The following is a 25,606-nucleotide window of genomic DNA, read 5'->3' as shown; positions in this document are numbered from 1 at the left end:
CACTATTGCCTCGCCTTAACACTCGCTAGGGTGTGGAAGTGGGTCAAAATCCCCCCCGAAGGTTTTTGCAGGATGGTTTCCGAACCCCTCGGCGAAGCCGCGCCAAATTTTGCATAGCTGTAGACAATTGAATGGCGGATCGTTTGACATAAAAGATTTAGAAGTACCTTGTAAGGTGGCTGACCCACGGCAGGTCAAAATCAGGCCATGGTTTCAGCGAAGGCAATTTCTACGGAATCGTCCAATCCGATACAATAACGGAGTGTTTGACGCATCCATACATCTCCGAGATGTTTTCTTAGGTAACATAAATATTGAATGAGCAAATTACATCGACCTAGGGTCAGGTATGAAGGTTATACCAAGGTCAAAACCAGCCTGATTTATTACTCTAGGGCCTGTTGTATGGGATAGTTTGTGGTGCTTATTTCGTATTGACTTCAGGAACCGCATTACACGTTTATTATTATTATTATACACCTCATATATTATTGCATCATGTTGGGTCAAATTGACCCCCTCACCCGAGCGAAGGGTATCTAGTCGGCCGCCCGGGGTCGTGTGAATCATCCCGTGACACGATACGATGGTTTCTTTTAGAGAGGCTCAGAGCAGACGGCGTTGGATAAAGGATTGCCAGAACGGGTTTATTCTTGTGGAGATGTAAAGCCAAATGAAAGATGCCAATACGGACGCACTCAAACGCTGCGGAAGACGAAGGGTCACGGTAAGGTTAGAGGCTCAATCCACACCGGGTCCATGGTTGGCTACCTGCTTGATTTTGAGGCGCATCGACGCCTCGGTCACACAGCACCCAATGCCGAAACTAAAGACGGCCACGCGAAGACATTTATTTGCCGCGAGAGCCAGCGAACGCCTGAGATAGATCGCATGGAACAAAACAGAAAGTTGTTTTCAGGAATGATAAAATGCATCCAACACCAGATTCCAATGATATTCAGTCACAAATAGCACACCACCATGGGATAGTGTCAATCTCCAGACCAGGCGACATTTAGGCTGCACCAATATCATGCATGATTCAGGACTAACTCATTAATAAGTGCTTATAAATCGGTTCTTCGCACAGGTACACAACCCTAAAAAATCACTCGCTGATTGTACGATGTAGCTGGGCCACGAGCACGAACAATCACGGTGAGTGGTAATGGTGGCAGGTCATCGGTCGGCAGGTCAGCAGTAAACGATGGAAACAGTAGTTGCCTCTACAAGTTGACACTAATTGCATGGGGAAATTACAGAGCTCAGTTTCACAGATGGCACTTCACTTTGGAAGAAATGCGCTGAAAATTCTGAAAGTGTCAGAAAACCCCAGCTTCCTAGCACATGAACCTGCAATAACACATGCACATCGGCACCACTTGTCTTGCGGCATGACCCTTAAGTTGGTGCATAATAAACATTCACTGGTGGACTAGTTACAACACAGTGCGGACGGCATATTCACGTCACATTGCAACATCACGGGCAGCGGGTCAGTCGTCTTGGCCTGCGCGGCGGGTCCAGTACACAAGGCAAATCTTCACAAGGGCGCCTCGTCCAGAACGCTACCTTTTCAAAAGGTGTGTGACGCACAGCGCCACGAAACGGCAAGTCGGCACCACACTCCCCACCTAGTGACGCTGCGGACCGCGTCACTAGAAGTACGTCTGGATCGCTTGAAAGTGTATCTGGTTCAGAACGATCAGCGCAAACAAGGCCACGTATCCGACGTACCGCACGGCTGTCAGGAACTCCTGAAAGCAAGAAAAACATGGAAAAACGATCTTACGTTCGATCAGTTTAAAGTACCACGGGCCGTTCGCGTAATAATTCTTCATGCACACGTCTGGGTCAAGCGTACACAATGAACGCCTGAATCGGTAATGCAATATTCTATAAGTAGCAATAGTGCTTGCCTCGAGCCACATTAACCATCTGCCTGCACCGGTTCAACCAAGTTTATTCTCACAAAGCTCGCCAAAGCGTTCTCGAATGTGAAAACATGACATGTCCAACTCACCCACAGTTTGTCAAAGAAAATGGCTATCAGAAAGCAGTGCATAATGGAGTGAAAGCAGGTGACTCGCCAGAACCACATCAGAATCCATGTCGAGGCGGCATGCAACACAGCTAGCTGCTTCACCTGGCGGCGGAAGCGGCGGCCGTCAGCAACGTTCGCCCACCAACAGCATCAACAACAACCAATCCACACACTCGACACTTTTTGACCAACAAAACTAAATCAAAACCGCTGTCCGACGCATCCGATACCATGCAATGCCGTGAAAGCACAGCACGTGCCGCATCGGTAGGCCTCAACGGCGGTGGACGGAGGGCCTAAGATGTGAATAACGCAGTTTACGCGATCATTCATTCGCGCTTGCTGTGCCATGCGACGGGCCGGCTGGAATATGACCACATCACTTCCTCGAATCTAGCTTCGTCATGTCGAGGCCAGGCACACGAGCCCCTCCCCGCACCGGGGGACGGTTTGTGTCACTGAATAAACAGACGGCCAATGGGGGAGCACTGAGTGTGACCACCGATGTGTGCGGTAGGCCGGTCGGCGCTACACGTTATGCCGATGTGACACGTAGGTGCAAAGAGCTGTTAGTTGGTGGGTTTTGTAACCATAATGTCCAAACATCTACAATGCCTTGAAAGTCACTTTTTAAAACATGACACGTATGGGCGGTTATTTTATTTTTTAAATTCAAATTTGGCCCAACATGTGGCAACATACGTTCGGAAGCTGACGTCGGCATATCGGCTGGGACACTGACCATCTAGTGTCATTACACTGGCCGTCTGGTGCCATGACACTGACCGTCTGATGCCATACCATTGACCGTCTGGTGCCACCACATTGGCCGTTTGGTGCCATGCGACTGACCATCTATTGCCATGACACTGGCCGTCTGGCGCCATGCAACTGGCCGTCTGATGCCATGATAGAGACCGTGTGATATCCGTAGCCCTGACCGTGTGATCCCAAAGCACTGACTGTATAATCTCCGCAGCACTGACTGCGTGATCCCCACAGCACTATGTGACCCCCACAGCACTGACTGTGTGACCCCCACAGCACTGACTGCGTGATCCCCACAGCACTGACCGCGTGATCCCCACAGCGCTCACTGTGTCATCCCCACAGCACTGACCGCGTGATCCCCACAGCACTGGCCGTCTTTGTAGCACTGACCGTATGCGAGCCGTCGCCGTTCTCTAGCAGGCGCTGATAACCGGCGATAACGTAGTTCCAGCCCAAGGAGGCGAGCAGAAGCTGGAAGCCGAAGAGCCAGACGGTGGTGCAGACGACGCCCGAAGGTACGGGCACACGGGGCCCGCCCAGCTGGCCCCCGCCCAGCAGGCACTCCTTGTTCTCCTGCGACCGGTCCTCCACCTGCGGCAGCCGCGCACGTGCTGGCAGCTGCGCGGCGGCACGCTGCGCCGAGTCCGACAGAGAAGCAATGAATTGGATGCCGAGCTCGGACACCGCGGCAAAATGGGCGGGCGCCGGGCGCGTAACGATGCTTCTGCGTAACCCGGCCCGTAACCCGGCACACTGAGCGGGCGCCGGGCGCGTAACGATGCTTCTGCGTAACCCGGCCCGTAACCCGGCAAACTGAGCGGGCGCCGGGCGCGCAACGATGCTTCTGCGTCAATGCCAACATTTTGCAGGCTTCTCTCCCGAACCATTGGTTGTCTTTCCTTGTGTCGGAGTTTTCTTCTCATATTGAAATAATTCTGACGAGTTTTGGCATTCGAACGGGACCCCCAGGTGGTGGGTGGTGCCGCCTGATAGTGCTTCCATTGTCGCAGATCTTGGGCATACTGTGTTGCGGCCGAGGGCTAGGTACAAAGGTGGTGTACTTCATTTATTCGGTATGTACTGGGTTTGAAAAACATCCTTCGGATCCCAAATTCTCGTTGTTCCTGGAAACAATATAATTCAAATTAAATTTTGCTTTCCAGTTTTAATTTTTTCAGAGGGCAGAAATGTACATAGGCACATGGTACTACTGCTGTGGCTACGAGGAAGGACGCGTTGACACATCTGCAAGACCACCATGACAAATCTTACAGCAATGGGGCAAGCGAAATGGTAATAATCGTGGGTAGTCATCGTGTAGATCGTGGATATGACACAAAAGCCCCTGAAAACCACCATGTTTTCGCAGTAGTGGGGCTTGAGTACTTCAATGATCCCGCGGGCGGCTGGAGAGGCATGTATAGCGCTCCTTCCGGCAAACGATGAAGAGCCAGAATAAGTGCCATGCATCACAAAGCACATCCCATGATACCACCCACAGTTCAACAAAGTGCATGCAAATCCAATGATCACTTCGCAGATTTTGATGGCAAAATTGCCGAGCAGTTCCTTATATAGATTGTATAACCGTTACGTTAAAATGCCAAACCGTTTTTGCATCTATGCTTGTTGGAAATAATCGGCTACCGTAGGGCGTTTCAAGTTACCTTATAATGATTGAAGACGTAAAACCTCGACTTATCAGGGAAAGGGAATGTGTCCTACGGTTTCTTAAAGACACATCTTCGGTACGTTGCGCAATCGCACCGCGACTTTCGATAACCTCTGAGACATCTATTGCGCCGCGAATTTCGATAACCTCTGGGACATCTATTGCGCCGCGACTTTCGATAACCTCTGAGACATCTATTGCGCGTGTTTTGACACAAAAAACGTGTTCCGAGGGATCGACAGGGCCCTGTATTAAAAACGCATATTCAAACACACATATAGTTACTTACCATCGTACCTAGAATAAGACAATGAACACGCTTGTAGAAATTCCATGTCGCCAAAAGGGTAAGTCCTGTACATATGCGCATGTAAAGCCAAGAAATTCTAACTTCAGGACAATTGTAACTTTGACCAGGCCTGATGGGGCCAATTCTCACCCCAACGGCATACAACTTATTACTAATCGCGTGCTCCCGTATAACAAAATCCACTGTAATCTTTCCACAAGGCTCCATCCTTTTTTTGTCTGGGAACGACAGGGGCGCATCGCCCCCCCCCCCCCCCTTTGCCCTCCATGTCTGTGTAATCAAAAACAGAATCAGTGCGAGAGTTATTGCCTGGTTTTCAGTTCTGCCCAACGTGTTTTGCCGTCCCCCAAGCAGTGGCGGATATACTAAAAGACAGCAGCGCAGTCCCATCACCGCGCTGAACCAGACCAGGTATTGATACAGACCGCTGGCTTCCGCCAAAACCTGCTAATACTGATGGCTCGCGAGGTGCTTGTATGCTACTGCGCAATCGCTGACAAGGATGGACTTCCCAAAAATCATTTCTTATATAATTGCACGGGTGGTTGCACCACGTTTCCGGTTCATTTCATGTCCAATTGCTTCCTGAGCTTGCCGAGAAACACAAGTCCGCGGCAGCTTCGGTCTCAACACGGGGCCAATGAGAGATGAGTGCCACATTACGGTACATCCGTCGCGGAAGTGTTTTGGTAGAGATGGTGCACAAAAGTCGACATCTGTTATGAGTTCAAAATTTGTTGGGGCAGGGGGGGGGGGGTGAAAAACGCTCATTGGCTGCTTCGTTCTACGCATGCTGAATAAGAAAGCTCGTTGGCAGGTCCAGTTCCCTTGAAATTCACGTCAGGCTTTGAAAAATTGGCGTCTTCGACATCTACTGAGCTGAGGTAGTGGCAACGTGGTTTCGTCGGTGTATGGTGTAATCTTTACAACTCGGCTGAGAGAAGCTCCTAGAGGTCACTTGGCACCTGAGACGTATTTTTTACCAATTCAAATGAAACAAAAATTTCCAAAGATCACGGGTAACTGTCGCACTATGAACATATGGCCTTCGGTGGACAGTGGATTGTGAGGAAGTCCGTAATTGGTAAATGCTTGGACTTGGGCAGGATGCCAGACCAGCAGGACGGTGCTTAGGGTCTGAAAAAGACGAAGGAATTAGAGGGCGATTAGTAAGCAGTCGAATAGTGTATGTTCCATCCCATTTGTGTTGCGTTAAACATGTCGGCAATCATATCATTTTCCACCTCTTCGTAAATAGCAATATTACTCCTCCACCGAAGTGGGAAGCAATTTCGGGACACTGGCTGGCTCTGCTCAGCTCTCATCTCCGTTCTTGAACTTTGGTGACTTTACGCCTCGCAACGCGGCATGGGTGGTGAATTTGCCAACAGTCGGGATCTTCTAGTTCTGGAGCATTTTCTGAACAGGAACAGCTTGTGCATTTTGAAAAAAACCGGACACTTCTCCCACCGGACACCACCATCTGACAACGCCCTCAGCCACTGACGTGCCCATATGTACAGGAATTCTGTTCGGGCCTTTTTTGGGGGATGTCGAGCACTCCCTACCAGGAACGATCATTTTCTCGTCTGCTTGAGTACCATCTCCTCACGATCAGGCATTTGGCCGCCCCGTTAGGACCTGCATAGAGCCGATTGGACGGCGCTCATTGGTGAGTGTTGCAGAAACACCCAGCCTTCAGCTGGCGACTCCCTCTCTTCGTTTATTAAAGCCATTAACTCGGCAATCACAGCTTCTACAAAGCAATCCATGCCTTTCCCGACTGATAAGCCAAAGTGCGTGCCAGTCCCTTGGTGGAATGAAGAGTGCGGGGTCGCCAGACACAATAGAAAAAAGACGTTTAAGCTTTCAGTCGCTATTCTAAAAGAGCTTACCTATTACTCTTTTAACAAGCACGCGCGCAAGCCAGGAGGGCCAGGACAGATCGCCGTATCTGCCGCACGTGGCGAGCCGGGCGCAGATCTCCCCCACGTTCGCCTCTAACAGATCACTGATAACGCCGGCCGCTCTGTTCACCATACGATGTCTGACGGACGGTCTGCGCAACATCCCGAGCGCACGGACCTTTTGTTACATCTCAGGTTAGCGCTCTGCCAGCCGGCGGCGGCTGGGCTCTATCGCTCGGCCGCTCGTACAGGCGGGCTGCGTGGCCGAGACCAGCCAGCTCCCTGAATGCATGCTAGGCCGCTCTGGCTGGCCATCACATCCCGCCGCTCACGGCTACCAGCCCGCGGCGCCGCCGGCGCCGCTCACGTTGCACAGCCAACTCTAGCGCACCACACGGCGAGCGGCCGCCGCGAGTCGCTGCCGTCCGCCGGCTGCGTCGCCGTCACAGCCCCCGTCGCGTGGCTGTTCCCGGAGCAGCCAGGCACCACCGTTGGCGCATTTCCGGACGCGGTCCGGGCCGGCAGCGTCGCCGCCTGGCACGTCCACCAGATACGCCGCCGCCGTCCGGCCGCCCCGGCTCGGCGCCGGCCGGGGCGGCGGTGTCGGTGCCGCGGTGAGGCAGCCTGACCGCAGCCGTCTGGGATCGCAGCCGTGTCGTCACCGCGCCGGGAGAACGCCGTGCTTCTGAGACAGGCCTCTGCGTCATCACGGGCGGCACCTGGTCGCGCCAGCTTTGGGCACCGTTCGCTCCGTGCCGTTATCAGCACGGCGTCCGGCCCAGCCGACCCCCGCCCCCCTTCGCTACCCACGCAGCACACCTCAGGCCGATAATGAGGTCGGCCGACCGGGCCAGTGCCGCCGATAAGCGTCCGGCCGCCGTCACACCGACCAGTGCCGCGCGTGCTCCTCCGGCCGGCGGTCCACCCCGGCCGGACCCGCCCGGGGCTGCCGTGGCTCGATGCCGCCTCTGCCAAGCCGGCCCCGGCTGCACACCGGGCATCAGTGATGGTCGGCAGCTCGCAATACCGCACGCCGTTTTGCGGCCTTTCCCATCAGCTGCTTTGCGACGAATGGCCGCGCCGGCGTCCAATCACGCTCCGGCACGGCGGCAGCATGAAAAGGCTGGCTGCGGATGGCCTTGGCTCGGGGCCTGTCGCATCACGCTCGGCCGGTTTGCCATGCAGCTCTGTCGCCGCTCACACCGTCCAGCCAGTCCCGGCGGGGAAGACCCGCGGAATGGCCCATCACGTCACAGCTGTGCTCTGACCTCACCGTAGTGACTAATCAGGGGTGTTGGGCCCTCGCTGTAGAGAAAAGTGTCCAGTGTCGTTCCTCATCTTTTGTGAAGCCCGACACTGGACACTGGGCGCAAAACACGCAGGCCAAACGACACTGGACACCGAAGCCCAGAAATGGGGCTGCAAAATTATTTCGCCGTCTGCCAACCGCTGTGCAAAACGCTAGGTACGTGATGCGCTTCGTGGGAGATTTAGTCTTCAATTATTCTGAGGTGTTCGGTTGAGCTGAGTCTTCGTTACTGTGCTGGTTTGGAAATTATGCGTTGGCTGAATTGTGGGCTTCTCTTTCCCCATCTAATGCTTTTTCTTTTTAATGATCTTCGCTCAGGCTCATGGCTCAGGCTCATGAAGCAGTATTGGAAAATAAAACCACAAAAGTGAGCCAAACTGTCGACCTGGGCCAGCGTGGTGAAGACTCGACGGGAACCACTGACAGCTGGTGTAGATGGCGTGCACCTGGAGCGCACCCAACCAGGCGTCTGCACAGATGGAGTCCGCCGGCCTAACACGCAAGCAAACATCTCACAGCTGAGGCAACGGGCGCAGTAACTCCAATGGTCTCGCCTAGCGGCCTGCCTGGTGCGCTCGCGAGCCACAGGGCGCCACACCGGGACACAGGGTGACGGGTCGGCACGCGGCATGCATAGCACGACAGATGACGGTTCAGTCCGCCGCTTAGCTCGGTCGGGGGCAGCGGCTCTGCCTCCTAGCCTACTTGAGGCGGGGTGGGTGGGTTCGAGTCGCTTCGGCGCTCGCTAAATGTGGCCGCAGGCATCCCCTGGCTGGGACGGCCTGCGGCGGGGGCAGAGGCCGCGCAAAGTCAGGTGAGGTCAGGGGCAGGGCGGACGGTACCGAAAATTGTCGCGAGTTAAACTTCCGACGCAAAATCGTGCCGCTGACCTGGAATTTCACGATCGGATGGTGGGGTCAGGGTGACATGCGACAAGCGCAGCTTGGCGTTAACTCTGAACCCGCAAACCCATCCGGACATAATGTAAAGGGGGAAAGAAAGAAAAGCGGGGGCAAGGAACGAGTCGACCGGGACAGGGAGCCTCACCTTGGAGCAGATGACCGGCAGCTGCAGCACGCGGCCGCTCTGGCGTGGCGGGTGCCGCTTCAGGTATACCAAGCATACGAACAGCAGCATGACGGCGCTGATGCCGTCGCAGATGCCGTCCATGTAGTATCCGATGGCGCCGACCTCTGACTGCATGGCCGGGTTGGCAGCGCGCAGGCGGGCCACGAAGCCGTCCAGCGAGTCCATCCACTCGCCGATGAGCACGATGGCGACGCCGGTCTGGCGCAGGCCCAGCGGCTCCAACAGCAGCAGCCGCAGTCCCGGCACGACGACGAACACGCGCGTCACGCTGATCACGTTGGGCGTGACGAACGAAAACAGCGTGGTGAAGCGCGTCACCTGGGGGCAGCGGCCGGGGCTGGGTCAGGCTCGCGCTGCGTCGGCCCATCAGACACAACCGCCCCCCAAACACAACACCGTCGGCCACCGGCAGCGGCACGAAACCGGAGGTGTGTCCGCGGCGACCCGTAGGACAAAGAATCTATGCCGTCGATGTTACCCATGACGTCATACCCAATAGATTCAGCGCTGTTTGGCACTGGAAGCGACGCGGACGACAAATATATTACATGAATTTGCGCATAATATTTGTCAGACGCGCATTATCTTCTACGCGACTCGACTGAAGTAAGAAAGAAATGGCAAGATGTTTTGTTGTAAAAAGGTCACTTTGCGTGGCTAAGACCGACCACAAGTGATAACAATGTTTGATGCTTTACACACAGCATAGTTCGCGGTTTCCATTGTGAGGAGTATCATAGTACTTGCTAACGAACATCTTGCGTTTTTGTATGCATGGCTATTGTCATGGCAGTTACGAAGTGTAAACAGTCTCCAATAGTTTTTGAGCTTCATGCCCGCTAAGATGTGCAGGCTTTTCGGGGAGAATATTTCAAGGTCACCCAGGCATCCATGGCGCTATGTCACCTAAATCCTGCCATTCCAGTGGTCATACGTTGATTGAGGCCAAAAAAATACACTTGTCAATAAGTTAATATCTAACGTTCGTGAGCGCGACTTCCAGATGTAACGGCTGTCAACTGACTGTCAACTGTCAACCGACAACTGATTAATGTTGAGCTAGGTACGATGACGTTATCACACAATGACGCGTTGAAGAGCATATCCACTAAACAGATAAATTGTAAATCTTCAGATCTCCAAATGTGGAATATTCCCTTTAAAAAGCGCAGAGCTGTGAACTGCACCGAATAATCTTCAAGGTGGACATTTCAGTGCAAAGTCCCATACAATGTGGATCACTTCCTTTAATGTTGACCGTTGGAAATTGTAGGTAGACATTTAAAAATAAGATCAAAGGCATGTGACGTTGTATTACGAATCCCAGCCTTGCAGTTTCAAAAGAAGGCACAGCGTCGACCCGGCAGCTGACAGGAGGTGACGGCCAACAAGCGGACGGCCACGACCACGCGTGGCCTTTGAACGCTTCATAAAATCAAGTCGTGCGCGTGGAAGTCATCGCTTGCAACGATGCAATTCTCAGATGGGAACAAATACATATTTTGAGCAGCACACACCGTTCACGTGATGGCTGAATCTCGTTGCTTGTGTTTCACTAACTGTTGAACGCTCCATTTTGACCACTGGGCGGCACCAATTGATATAAAGGGAATGTTTCACGTTTAAGATATAGAAGCAATCATCACATATGATGCAACAAGATCACTTATAACTATTGGCACGCTTTTCAAATAGAGAAGACTGCTCTAAGCAGCACAATGCTATGTTCAGCAAATATGCTCCTCAGTGTGTCATGGATTGAATACCTTATCGTACCTTGCACAACATTGATTGGGAGCCATTTGACGACCGTTTTATCCGGAAATCGCGATCACGAACACCAGATATGAACGCCTCGACAATCGTCTTTTCTTGACCTTGATCGTCGCATGACTTATGGAATGGCAAGATTTCGCTGACGTTATTATGACGTCATGAACGCTAAGGTGACATGAAATACTCCACCCGACAAACCTTTCCCCATTTTCGCAGGCGCGTAGCTCCGATACTAAATGGTCTGAAGCCTTCGGAGGGGCAGGATTGTGAAAAGCACCGAAAGATCTGCAAGATGGCTCTTTCAGTTCCAAAATCCCATATCAATGTGGAACACCATTTAATATAATATACATATTGCATTAATATAATATAAATACTATACGTTTGGAAGCACTATTTCACGCCACATGGCCACTTCGGCGCGCCCGTGCCCGCCACCCAGTGTTAGCTGCATCAGCCAACGCCACTCGCGACACATGGCCACTTCGGCGTGCCCGTGCCCGCCACCCAGTGTTAGCTGCACCGGCCAACGCCACTCGCGACACATGGCTACTTCGGCGTGCCCGTGCCCGCCACCCAGTGTTAGCTGCATCGGCGAACGCCACTCGCGACACATGGCCACTTTGGCGGGCCTGGGCCCGCCGCCCAGTGTTAGCTGCATTAGCCAACGCCACTCGCTGCGACGAAAACTGCAACGCCGGGCATACCTGCTTTTGGTTCTAAAAATTTCGAGCGGGCGTTAGCAAGACCATTCTATGTAACTTTTTCACTAGTTTATTCCGAAAAAAGATGCACAATTTCAGGAAAACACGTGTTGGCCAACTGACAACACGGTGTTTGGCACCATGGCGATCCACCATATAGGAAACCTCTATTTTTTTTTCCGGGCAGGGAGGGGGGGGGTCTGTGGTAAAGCACCCGGGGGCCAATTAGCTTTCCTGATCAGGGTCTGAAGGGCCTGTCCGTCCCAGCCCGGAGCACTTGCCGGCTGTCATTCTGACGACGCGAGGGTCGTGGCCACCTGTTCGATCCAGACGCCCTCTGAGGATACATGATGCGTCCGCCGCTCCGCGCTGCCAGAGGCCCTCTGAGGGATACATGATGCGTCCGCCGCTCCGCGCTGCCAGAGGCCCTCTGAGGGATACATGATGCGTCCGCCGCTCCGCGCTGCCAGAGGCCCTCTGAGGGATACATGATGCGTCCGCCGCTCCGCGCTGCCAGAGGCCCTCTGAGGGATACATGATGCGTCCGCCGCTCCGCGCTGCCAGAGGCCCTCTGAGGGATACATGATGCGTCCGCCGCTCCGCGCTGCCAGAGGCCCTCTGAGGGATACATGATGCGGCCGCCGCTCCGCGCTGCCAGAGGCCCTCTGAGGGATACATGATGCGTCCGCCGCTCCGCGCTGCCAGAGGCCCTCTGAGGGATACATGATGCGGCCGCCGCTCCGCGCTGCCAGAGGCCCTCTGACGACGCGGGGGCCGTGGCCACCTGTTCGATCCAGACGCCCTCTGAGGATACATGATGCGTCCGCCGCTCCGCGCTGCCAGAGGCCCTCTGAGGGATACATGATGCGTCCGCCGCTCCGCGCTGCCAGAGGCCCTCTGAGGGATACATGATGCGTCCGCCGCTCCGCGCTGCCAGAGGCCCTCTGAGGGATACATGATGCGGCCGCCGCTCCGCGCTGCCAGAGGCCCTCTGAGGGATACATGATGCGTCCGCCGCTCCGCGCTGCCAGAGGCCCTCTGAGGGATACATGATGCGTCCGCCGCTCCGCGCTGCCAGAGGCCCTCTGACGACGCGGGGGCCGTGGCCACCTGTTCGATCCAGACGCCCTCTGAGGATACATGATGCGGCCGCCGCTCCGCGCTGCGAGAGGCCCTCTGACCGGGCACTTACACCTGGATCAACGCGCAGGCCAATTGGCACATGGACTCCAGTTCGGCTCACCACGCTCCTGACTGCAGTGGAACGAATGGGCCTCTTGTCCAGTGCTAGGGCCCTGGCTGACAGAGGGCCCGACCATCGCCTCATTGTGGACATTTTCATCGTAAGTTTTTAGATCTCATTTCATTGTCAGAGGACTCCATCCAACGCAAGACGCCTTCTTGACATTCGGGTCCCATCCCTGTACATGTTCAGCAAAGGCATCCCTGGTCCCCTCGCGGCACATTGGCAACACAGGACCCACTGTTAGACACCGCAGACCTCTCACTGTTTCAGAGCCACAACCAACATAGATCGCAGGCCCGGTCCTGTCCCTGCTTGGGAAGCCGGCCCCCAGACCCGGGCCGACACGGAGCCCACTGTTCGGTACTGGCGGTCTCTGATCGGCACTAAGGCAAACATAAACAGAGGACACCGATCGATGCAGGAGGTGCTGTGACTGCTTAATCGACATAGAGGCACACACTGACCTAGGCGGCACCGATCGGTGCAAGAGGTCATGTGACTGATATTGGGATCTGGCCCTGCAGTCCAGGACCCCTAAAGACGACCTCCGGTCAGCCCTCGATCCCTCTAATCGGGTCCTTGGTCATCGGTCCCCAGAGGCCCGGAGGCCCTTCCAGACCTAGGAAGGGGGCGTGCGCCCAGTGTTCCTCTGCGTAACCAGCTCCGAAAGCTCCGTGTTTTAAGCAAAATATTTGTATCAACATGGAGTGTAGAGGACGAAAGGCCGGCAGCACGAAGTCAACATAATGAAGAGGACGAATTGCCTATGCATGTAGCCCACAAATGACGCAATATCTGTGAGCCCAATTCATCACCCTGGACGGACGAGGGTCGCCTCAAGCGGCCCTCGGGTTTCTTATAGGACAAGTTCTGAACCACGGGACGGAAGAGGCTGAAATTCTCCACAGACAACTTCCGAACATTTTGCATCCGCTATTAGCAATCGCAGTTTCTATCCTCGACAGGTCGAGACTGGTCACTTCTCTCCGCAGGCCGCGCCCGTCGTCCTCCCGGTCGCCCTTCGCAGTCAAGCGCCCAGTAACCTTACGTACACGTCCAAGTGCCCAATAACTTCATGTACACACTCAAGCGTCCGATAACTTTATGTACACGTGCAAGCGCCCGTTAGCTTTACGTGCATGTTCAGGCCCCCGATAACTTTATGTCCACGTGCAAGCGCCCGTTAACTTTAAGTACACGTTCAAGCGCCCGATAACTTTATGTCCACGTGCAAGCGCCCGAAAACTTTATGTATACGTGCAAGCGCCCGTTAACTTTATGTACACGTACAAGTGCCCGATAACTTTATGTACACGTGCAAGCGCCCGTTAACTTTACGTACATGTTCAAGCACCCGATAACTTTATGTACACGTACAGGCGCCCGATAACTTTATGTACACGTGCAAGCGCCCGTTAACTTTACGTGCATGTTCAAGCGCCCGATACCTTTATGTACACGTGAAAGCGCCCATTAACTTTACGTGCATGGTCAAGCGCCCGATGACTTTGTGTACACGTGCAAGCGCCCGTTAATTTAATGTACACCTTCAAGCGCCCGATAACTTTATGTGCACGTGCAAGCGCCCGTTAACTCTACATGCATGTCAAAGCGCCCGATAACTTTATGCACACGTGCAAGCGCCCGTTTACTTTACGTGCATGTTCAAGCGCCCAATAACCTTATGTGCGTAGTATCATATGCCTATTTGCCAACTGTAATCTATCATATGGCACGACGATACGATTATATCAATGTAATTAGGCTGGTCATTCGCAGATAAAGCTAAATAACATAATCTTCATAGCGTTAGTTCACATTATACAGTACACAACAGTAGTGCACACAAATCATAAACTATCACACTGTTCTGACTCCACTGTACCGTGTGCACTCTGAAACACGGAAGACATTATGAAAAAGCATGGGGTCATAATGAGAGCCTGACCTTGATTAAGCTCATGTTGAAATGAGCCTCGATTAAGCTTAGGTTGAAATTAGCTCGTCAAGTGCCGTCATTCATTCTGCGATGAGGGTTGTGTGTAACTGGTGTGCCACGAACCCCTCCCCACCGTCGCAACATACGCAGTTTTAAAGACTCTGCTGCAGTATAACATACGTAGTTTTGTGAAATGTCTCCAAACGGTACGGTCAATGACGGTGTTTGGACATTGAACGGCAGAATATATTACCTGAAGCCCATCGACACACACAAACTTCAGAACAACAACATCGCCCTCCGGTAGTTCTTCTATTAAAGACAGCAAAGCTCTAGCCCGCTCAAAGTAGCGCACCCTCTGTGTCAAGGTATGTTAAACAATCAGTGGGATGTCGTAACGACCACACCACGATCGCAAGCCAGGCTCGCATGCCAGACACCATGGGTACCATAGCTATGTCTTGTCCGTAGGCGGGTAAAACAAGATCCCCTTATTCCGGATCTTCCCGAAGGACGATTCCAATAAGCCAGTGCTGCATCACCCAAGTCACTGGAAACAATGTGTTCATAGTAGCCCGGCCTCTGAAGCGCACCTTCCGTGGCAGACTCATATGCCGACTCGTGTCCTGTGATTCCACAAAATACAAAACACAGCTCAAAATCCACGCCATGGTCGCCGCTTTCTCCGAGAGCCCCAGCTTTTCCTTGGATGAGTGCAACAGTTTGTGTCTGTGAGCGTGCCACTGAAGCGAGTGAACTCAGTTTAGATAATTGGTAAACAAAGTGAGAGCATAGATTGAGTTCGGCGATACGGTTAAGGCACATGAAGATTGCCTGAAGTTCGGCGGTAAACGCACACATAACGGGACAGCGTTTTTACACGAGATCCACGCGATCAAATACATGCACAGCCCGGGCAAGATGACGTCTTCCAACCGTCTGTATAAAAATAACGAGTGCCCGCGTTAAGATGCAATTGGCCTTTGCGCCAAAGCCTCCTTTCACACATTTTGCGGGTGGATATGCCAGCAATGTTAATGCCTCACTCCCTTTCAAAATGTATCTGTGTTTGCCTCGTTTTGGAGCTACCTAAGCCATGCATGCCGATTCATCCAGTCCACAAGCCACCTTCCCAATTACCCCGTTCGATAACAGCTTTTCATATGGCGAATTGCAACATCATTTGCTACCATGTATAGCGAGCCAACGGATATATTTTAGGACAAGCTTTAGCACACCCTAGCACCCAAAGCTACGTTCTGTCTGCTTACAGCGTTGGTTCTACCACCCCCGCAAGTGCACCGGCTTCGGCCGGTGTAGGGGAGCAGCACCCCATCGGGTCCCAGTTCCGGAACCGGTGGAACACCGCGAGCTGTATTTTTCGGGGACTAGCACCCCTGGCGGCAGGTGAGCACTTGCTCCCTGGCCGGGCCGCTCCCTCCCCATCACCCGCATCGCCATGTCCGGCCGTCTCACCACTCTTCCTCCGAGTGTTGCTGGGGTTACGGTGCCGCGTCCCCACACGCCCGTTGCAGCGCTCCCGGGGCCGAGGGTCGCGCCGTGCGGTCAGCCAAAATTGCTTTTCGAAAAACTTTTCTTTCTTTTTAGTTCAATGTTTTCATTTTTACTTGTTTCTTGTTCTGTCTGAACGCCTAGTTAAGACTGACATGGTTTGAGACTACCGGTTCGTTAACAATAAAGGAGAATTCAGCCTGGGGAGCCTTCACGTGTCATGTCAGGCTTTGGCACCGTTTCGCGGTGTAGCCGCGGAGGCCCTCACGCCTCCCGCCAACTGGCATCTACCGGGTCAAACAATCAGCCGCCACTGGTACCCAGACCCAGATGCCTACCACGTGCTGAACTCGGCGTCTGAACCCTCCGGACGCGGCTGTAGGAACCGGCACACACATATACGTAAGGGGCAATACATGTCCCAATGATGGAGTACGGAATCGCAAACTTGAACAGTTGAGAACTACAAAATCAACGCACTAGAAGTTAGCCCAATCAGTTCCATCCTATCAGATGCAAGCTCAATATAGACTATTAAAAATCGACGTGCATGTTAGACAGGAGACTGCAATACAAAACATTCCATGCTCGGTTTAGTCAGCCGTTCCTTGAAACGCCTGACACCCTTGCTGCATTTCATGCCTCAAAATGATTCAGTCGGTTGGCGGTGTGATAACCAACAAGTCTTCCCCTTATATGCTGAGTTACGCTAAACGCTTACGACGGATATACGCATCTTGTTCAAGAGGATGCCTCCGTCTCGTATACAAAAGCGCATAAATCCGGTTATGTTGGATCCGGAGTGCTGGAGAGGCAAATGAATGTCCGGTGGACTAATCCATACTCCGGGTATGAAGCTCTCTGAATTTATAAATTATGACGTGGTATGGTGTCAAGGCAGTGAATTCGGTAAAAGGTGTTGCAGCAGGCGTACCACCTCCTCTCCACATAACGAGCAGCGGTAACAATCGACAAGCATGCGACAAACCAGTGGGACGTTCAGTTCGCGGCCGGCCCTGTCGGTGGCGGCCGCCGCCGACCAGCAGCAGCTCGGACAGAGCGGTGGCCGCCGACGGCGGGCCCGTTCAAGGATTGGGAGAGGAAGACCTGAAAGATTATTCCTTTCATGACTTTTGTACTTCTACAAGATAAAAACCTGTCTTAGAGATTCTTGTGAAATGCTATGGTGGTATGTGATTTTGAAATTCTGCCCTGTCTGTGCTCAGGCCTTATTTTAGCATGTTCACTGTGACAGCGGATGCCTCCCAGTGATACAAAATGTCTCCCCACTCGTGGAATTTGGCATGACCAGTGGAAATCATGCTGCCGCATGAATACGCATGCATATTTTTAACAGCCTGTGTTGTCTGTTTGCCGAATGGAATACATGAGTCGAGTAGAGGAAATTGTGCATCGGTGAGAAACATCAGTAGACATATGATATAGATGGCAATTAGCAGCCAGACCAGCTCTTTGTCTCTAAAGTAGCTTATGGATTAAGAGCTGGCAAATGTATTTATCGTGCCCGCTGGGCCACGGCTTGCCTCCCCTGTGAACGTTCATTTAATGTGCCCTGGGCCTCCCCCCTCTTTTTGAAACGTTCCCGAGCATGTACCTTGCTTCCCCGCCACACATTTGCTCCCAAGGACACCATAATTACTAGCGACGAGCAAAGATGGCCGCATGTTTCGTGAGCGAGTCCGACGGTGGACAATCAACGCTACCTGCGCCGATCGATGCCCGGTGCGTAGGCGAATACGCCTATCACAAGTCGACGGGTCAACATACGAGCGGACCCAGCAGATAGCGGACGCGGACGGGGGGCGCTCGATGCCCGGCGCCGGGGCTGCGCAGTGGATACCCTGGTCGGTAAGCAACAGAGGTGGCGCAGCTCGCGCCCAGGGGGCGAGCGCGAGCACTGCCTCTCTCTCTGTTGACGCGAGAGTCGCGACAGCCAGGCAACTGGGAGAAGCTACATCTAGTGCGCCGCCGCAAACCACCAATGCACGACACAGACAGCTCTGTCATGACACAGTGCAGGCATGCACCTGCATCTAAGGTGGGACCGCGGTCAGCTGTTTCGCCTCACATCGCAAGTCACTGTCGTCCGATCACAGCCGCATGACACGGCAGTATTGTGTGCCTCGATACTGCAACGATGCTACAAGAGAGGATACACTCAAAAGTGCACTTACGGCGGCCCGGAAGACAAATAGTCTACACCGCCGACATCACGCGTGACGTCATGTCCATAGACTCAGCGCCTTTTGGTGTTCGCAGCGCTCAGGACGACAAAGCTTCTACCTGACGTCACGTAAAATCTTTGCCAGACGCACAAAAGCTTTTTCCTCCACTTGATCGAAGTGAAGCAGGAGTGACGCTAAAGGCTCGCTTAAAAGCAAGCCAATTTGCGCGCCCAGGACCGACGACAGGTGAAGAAAATGTCTGTTATGAGCCGCAAATAGCATAATGCACAGATTCCATCGTCAGAATGCTTGTCTCGCATGCGCAGTTGTTGTATGCCATTGGTACTTCATGACGCACTGAGCTGCTGAAGCTACACGGCGTCGTTCACCTCTCACTCTGGCAAGGAGGGCGAACAGCTCGGGAAATCAAGCCGCGTTGCTGAAGCTATACGGCATCGTCTGCGTCTCACTCTGGCCAGAAGGGCCGACAGCGCGGGGAATCGAGCCGCGTTGCTGAAGCTATACGAATTCATCTGCCTCTCACGCTGGTCGGAAGGGCGGACAGCGCGGGGAATCGAGCCGCGTACCTCCGGTTTCCTAGATACCATAGACCGTGTTATCACGAAAGTTTCGAAAATGCAAACAGAAAACGAGTTGCGCTGCGGACATGTCCGCCAAAAATTATACGAGTCAGCGCGTAAAACAAACCATTTTTGGTGGGTTGCGAATGTACCCCAAATGCCATGCCGGCCAGAGCTGTCGTCGAAATACATGGGCGCCGATGGCGGCGCGGGCCGACGACAGACACGCCCCCGGCGTGAGCGGCTGCAGACCGTGCTGCTGCCCAGCCGCCGTCCGGCCAGCCGCACTCAGTCCTCCTGACAGCAGGAATGCTGCCGGCGCGCAGGGCTGGCCGACAAGCCTCCAGGCCGTGCCAGGCACTGGGTTCGGATTTTGGGGCTCACAATTTACGGTGCCGTACTGAGCCAAGCCGAGCGGACCACGCTAGATGATTAAAACCGGCACGACCAAGATAGGAAGTTTGTGTTGCTGGCCATTCGCCGTGCACAAACACACCCGTTAATCCGGTGCCACCCACCCACCCATCCTCCGCAGCATGGCTCACACCAGCACGCGCACACAGCTTGGTTGATTGGTTGCTACGCTTGTGAGGCGCGCCGACCGTTTATCCTGAGGCGGCTTTTATGACACGTATGTGTATCCTGTCGCGAAACCTGTGACCCATTTTAGAGTTCGTGTGTTTCTCACCCGTGAAGTGACGGGACGACGCTTTTCCTCTAACTGTTTCAAAGTGCAAACGACTATCCACTCGTTTTTGTACTCAACGTTCCAAACACGGCTCAAATCATGCATCGGAACCAAACCATTTCAGCCTAGACAAACACAGTGAGCCCAGGGTGACGCGGCAGAGCAGTATGGCCAGGAAGCTTCCGACTGCGACCATGCTGTCACACGACCGACGGTCGACTCCACGGTACTCTGCTCATGCTGTCACACGACCGACGGCCGACTCCACGGTACTCTGCTCATGCTGTCACACGACCGACGGCCGACTCCACGGTACTCTGCTCATGCTGTCACACGACCGACGGCCGACTCCACGGTACTCTGCTCATGCTGTCACACGACCGACGGCCGACTCCACGGTACTCTGATCATGCTGTCACACGACCGACGGCCGACTCCACGGTGCTCTGATCATGCTGCCACACGACCGACGGCCGACTCACGGTACTCTGCTCATGCTGTCACACGACCGACGGCCGACTCCACGGTACTCTGCTCATGCTGTCACACGACCGACGGCCGACTCCACGGTACTCTGATCATGCTGCCACACGACCGACGGCCGACTCCACGGTACTCTGATCATGCTGTCACACGACCGACGGCCGACTCCACGGTACTCTGATCATGCTGCCACACGACCGACGGCCGACTCCACGGTACTCTGATCATGCTGTCACACGACCGACGGCCGACTCCCACGGTACTCTGCTCATGCTGTCACACGACCGACGGCCGACTCCACGGTACTCTGATCATGCTGCCACACGACCGACGGCCGACTCCACGGTACTCTGCTCATGCTGCCACACGACCGACGGCCGACTCCACGATACTCTGATCATGCTGCCACACGACCGACGGCCGACTCCACGGTACTCTGCTCATGCTGCCACACGACCGACGGCCGACTCCACGATACTCTGATCATGCTGTCACACGACCGACGGCCGACTCCACGGTACTCTGCTCATGCTGCCACACGACCGACGGCCGACTCCACGGTACTCTGATCGCACTGTCATGCCACCGATGGCCGAGTCCACGGTACTCTGACCACGCAGAACCGACCAGTGGCACCCACCTGTGTGAATACAAAGCAGAGCGGCAGGTAGATGTAGTGGTTGATCGGGTCGCACATCAGCAGCTTGACCGTGATGGGGTAGAACACGGAGAAGGCGTCGTCCTGCTGGTGGGTCATCGCGCCCTTCTCTGACGGCACCAATGCCTGTCGGCGGAGCAGGGAGGTGACCGCGACACTTTGTCCACACACCGCACACGCACAGCGCCAGCTCGGGGCAGCACGTACCCCCTTATTGGCCATTTGGATGGTGCTTCGATCGGCACTCCGGAATGTATATGGAAAGGGCGGCACTCGACCACATGACGCTTGACAAAACGGCAGTGTCTCACAAGTACAACTGTAACTTAATGCAGCTTTTACTTATCTGTGGTACGAATGACAACGTCAATAGTATTGGTCATTTTGCGTCCATAACTATGGCCTCGTGATGTACACATAAAATGATGTGCTGTTTTGTATGGAACGGATGAAGTGAAATCTTCGGATTTGCATACAAACCTAAGAAGGTTTCGTGATGTGAAAGAAAAACACGATGGAAGTGTGCGGGCGACCACGGCATGCACACATTGCGCGCATGCGCATGGTATCTTCCCGCAGCAAGGGCATGCACTTCAGCAATCACATGTTTCCAGCACGCCCGAGCATCTTCAGTCATGCTAGCGGCGAACGGTGCGCTATTTCAGTGGGTTTTTACATAGATGGCGTTAGAGGGCATAGGCGTGTAAATTATTCCGAAATCCGTGTCATTTAGAACGTACACTATTTTTTAACGGGAATATATAATTTTGCAACCGCCTCATTGGCAGGATGACGCGGAGTAAGTATGAATGTATGGAACGCCAAATGACCCCAATAGCCAGTGCGCTCGTAGACCGCTCAAGCATCACAGAAGTGACCCAGAAACGCTAGAGCGGCCTCCACATAAACGGCCTCCGGTGCTTGAGCACACAGTCTGCGCGACATACAGCGACCAAAGCGAGCATGTCGCTCGACAGCCGGGTGCGGGCGCCGCACAAGCACGCGAGCACTGGATGGCCGACGATGGCGACGGAACCATGAAGGTGCTTGGCGCACCCAGACAAGAAGGCCGCACGTTCCGCACGTGGCATTAACGTAGTCGGCACGTAAGCTTCGCGTAGGCACCCATATGTTTCCCTCCACTGCCTCGGCACAAGACGCACAGTACTGCGCCCCCCCCCCCCCCCCCCCTCCCCTGACAGGACGCCCAGACCCCGCCCTCCTCTCCCGAAGCTCTGAAGCATCAGGTATGAGCCCGTGTCTCCCGTGGCCACGGGCGCCCGTGCCGACCTGGTCCCCGGCTGTTGCCAATGTGATCCCAAACGGCCGGAGAGCAGCCGCTCCACATCTGGGCACGGCGCTCCAGCGGACCGAGGTCGAGCGCTGGCCGCCGTCTCCTTAGCAGCTGCATCGGCCCTCTTCTCTCCAGCGTGCCACCGCGGCAGCCATGTAGAGAGGCTGCCTCACGTAGTAAGCTACTGTGCGCGGGCCTGTAACGCGCGCCAGCCGCGACGGCGCGGCGCACAAGCATCGTCGGGCGCAGCACACGGCCAGCCGGTCCCCAGGGTGACGTCACAGCGCCACCCAGATCTGCTCCCGACCAAAGACGGCGAGGCGGTCGCCGTGGACGCCGCCAAACTCGACAGCTGAGTGACGGCCTTCGTCGATCCAACTCCCAACAAACCAAACGAACGCACCGAGACAGCCATGCTTATGCCCGCTCGAAAATGCGACCCGGTTGATTGTCAAGGTCGACGTGTTTGATTTATGGAACGGGTCCACCGCCAGGGAACTGCGGATTCGGTCCTGGACTTTGCTCCACAGTGGTCCTAACCTCGCACGCTGGAGACTGCACACATTGGCACTTTGTAGCACTGGAATGCGATCGCACTGCATGTCTATCCAGTGGGTGCCGTAAGTGTAGCTTTGGTGATGACACCAGCTTAAATGCATCGTTTGCGAATGATTTTGATCTATACAGATTCACGCAGATATTATCAGCACGGAGATGTTTTAGCATGAACCACTGGAATTTTGCGGCCGAAGTGGTTGCGCTACCGACCATTTGTTCTACCCACCTTCCAATACGAGTTGGTCTTTGTGCGACAAAACGACGGGCCCAGAGCCACAGTCTTTGACTGTTGACCGGTATTTACTGGTGCTTATCGAGCGTTGTTTTGCTGGGTCGTACAAATATGCGGTATCATAGCACGTTGTTTGAAAGGGGCAACAGCTAGGCTAGCAAAGTGAAATGCACGGAAACGCAAAACCACCACTAGTTATTAGTTCATTCATCGACGCATAAAATTAACGTACTGGATCACCGCAACCGAGTGAAGGTGACGGTGTCTTTATTAGGTTAATAAACTATGGCGTGGGCATTTTAGATCATTTACATACCCGTTACTTCACAACAGGTCCAGAGCGCTGGCCTCCGACTGGCCTGGAGAGCTGCAGCAGCCATGAATAAAACGGCTCATAAAGCTGCAACAGCTGAACATGTCAGCAGAATCGCCATCCGACTCTCTGGTAAAACTGAGTAATGCGGCATTGCACGCTCGCAGTGACTTCACAAGAATTGGGCATAAACTCAGCAGTCCCCCACTGGACCAGCTACGCGGCGTTCGTTCGAAACAATGGCCAGTTGACTGGTGATGGGGAGCTCATAGAAGCTCATGCTGGCCCCGGGCCGGCCCGATTCGGGTTTGCGAGGACGCCACAATCATATGGTGTTGATTTAGCTCGGTTCACGGAAAGAAGCCGTAACTAGAAGTTTGAAGAAGTTGCTGTCACCGTCAAGTAGTACCACCCTGACTGCGACGATTAAGATCAACATACCTTTTGTTGGGCGCATTTCGGCACTACTTCGCAACTTCGACGCCAACGCGCAGTTATTCGGTTGAGTGGGCCGGCTAGATACCCCTCACTCGGGCGGGGGTCAATTTGACCCCCCTGAGATCTCGGGAACTAAGAGAGCTGGAGAGACAAAATTTAAATGGTGTGCTGAACTGTACGTGAACTCACTTAGGTCAAATTTTGAGGTTCCTAGGTCATGACCTTCGGGTCAAATAATGCCAAACAAGGTCAAATTACAGGTTGATCACTTAAGTGCCACCAAAGCCTAGATAACTGTTTCTAAGCAAAAGGTCACATGCTCATTTAAGGTCAGTGACCTTTTTGACTTTTTCAAGGTCATAGTCACCAAAATCATGGAGACTGCTCTGAGTTTTGCATTTGAATAAGCGACAAAGACTATGCCAGGCAGTAGGTTCCTAAAAGCAAAGTGTTGACCTGGGTCGTTTCAGGTGAATGACCTATTCTGACCTCTAAAAAGTCCATGGAAGAATAGAGAAGAAATATAGAATATATATATATATATATATATATATATATATAAATATAGAAGAATAAAGAAAGAAGAATAAAAAGCCCATGCGGTTTCTGCTATCAATAAATTCGACATAAGCACCAGAAACTTTACTACACGGCAAGCTCTAGAGTAGTAAAGCAGGCTGGTTTTGACCTTGTTCTGACCTTCATACCTAAACTAAGATCAATAAAATTTGCTCATTCCATATTTGCGTCGCCTAGGGAAGAATCTCAGAGATGTATGGCTTCGTCTAACACTTCGTTGTTGCATCAGATTGAACGATTCCCAAGAAATTGGCTTCGCTGAACCAATAGCCTGACTTTGACCCGCCATATGTCAGTGACCTTAGAAGGTACATCTGAATTTTTAATATCAAACGATTCACTATTCAATGATCTACATCTATGTACAATTTGGCGCGGCTGCGCCGCGCCGCTCGGGAACCATTCTCCAAAAACCTTCAGGAGGGGGTCAATTTGACCCCCTAACCGAGCGCGTGTTAAGCCACGTTGTCTGAAAGGCGCTGAGCCTGCTGACAACCCAGCGTCTCTGCCGCGCGCCCGGTAACCGCAGACCATCACCCAAGCGTTACACGAAGCACTGATGCAATCCCGGCTGGGTTACGTGCGTGGTGTGGTTACTAATGCATTTTGGCGTCGTCTTTGGGCCGTTGCGGTCGTCTTTGGGCACCGGCGTGTGGTGTGTTATCACATTGCAGGGGCTCACCGCACATGCATGACATCAATATGCTGGAAAATTCTCACCACGCCACCAAGAAATACCAGTCTGACGTGGCCAGCAGGCTCTCAGCACGTACTTGGCGCTTGTCAACAGTACGTCATTAGTTCTTCGCTGAAATATGATCACTCGTTCCATGTCTACACTCCGATTCCATTGTTCCTGCGCGTCACGCGCGACCTAGTTTGTATAAAGTCCCTCCGAGCCCGGTCGTCATGCCAGGCTGTCGCCCACCAAGCCCACTACAGTGCGGCGCTGGGTCGACCTTTGTACGGGCGGCCATATGCGGCAGGCTCGGCAGGCGCCCCGCCTCCCTCCAGCCCGACATTCCGATCTGACACTGTCAGTGGCTGTCACACCGGACTGAGGCGCCGTGGAGCCGTCATGTCAGAACATTGCCGGTGGCTATCAAACCGTATGGAGACGATGGCGCCGTCATGTCGGCGCCGATATCTGTGCGACTGACGGTACGCACAGTTAGGCCAGTCCTACGCATTTGTCGAACCCTCCCCAACAGCCCAGCGCCCTCTCCACGCCTGCTTCCGCGTATGCATTTGTCCGTGGATGTTCCGAAACCGACATGGTATAACCATGTCGGGTTTGAGTTAATGAATGACGCCGGT

The 25,606-nt window shown here is 53.7% G+C and overlaps 1 protein-coding gene across 3 annotated transcripts in view; it reads right to left on the bottom strand.

Moving 5' to 3' along the window:
• Positions 1-718: 718 nt before the first annotated feature.
• Positions 719-25,606, bottom strand: part of LOC119111748 (ceramide phosphoethanolamine synthase) — a 36,420-nt gene continuing 11,532 nt past the window's right edge. The window contains exons 2-6 of one of the 3 annotated variants that reach the window (XM_037235553.1): positions 20,858-21,001; positions 9,061-9,420; positions 3,206-3,406; positions 2,024-2,146; positions 722-1,757 (exon numbers count right to left, since the gene is read on the bottom strand). In XM_037235553.1, the coding sequence (XP_037091448.1) occupies positions 1,659-1,757; positions 2,024-2,146; positions 3,206-3,406; positions 9,061-9,420; positions 20,858-20,974 (900 nt within the window). In that variant the 5' untranslated portion in view covers positions 20,975-21,001 and the 3' untranslated portion in view covers positions 722-1,658. Of the gene's footprint in view, positions 1,758-2,023; positions 2,147-3,205; positions 3,407-9,060; positions 9,421-20,857; positions 21,002-25,606 lie in introns of all 3 variants that reach the window. The other 2 variants (XM_037235552.1, XM_037235554.1) reach the window with 2 other exon arrangements.

This window comes from Pollicipes pollicipes, unplaced genomic scaffold (assembly GCF_011947565.3).
Source record: "Pollicipes pollicipes isolate AB1234 unplaced genomic scaffold, Ppol_2.1 Scaffold_7261;HRSCAF=8764_pilon_pilon_pilon, whole genome shotgun sequence".
Classification (NCBI taxonomy): Eukaryota; Metazoa; Arthropoda; class Thecostraca; order Pollicipedomorpha; family Pollicipedidae; genus Pollicipes; species Pollicipes pollicipes.
This window is presented reverse-complemented; position numbering and strand designations above follow the sequence as displayed.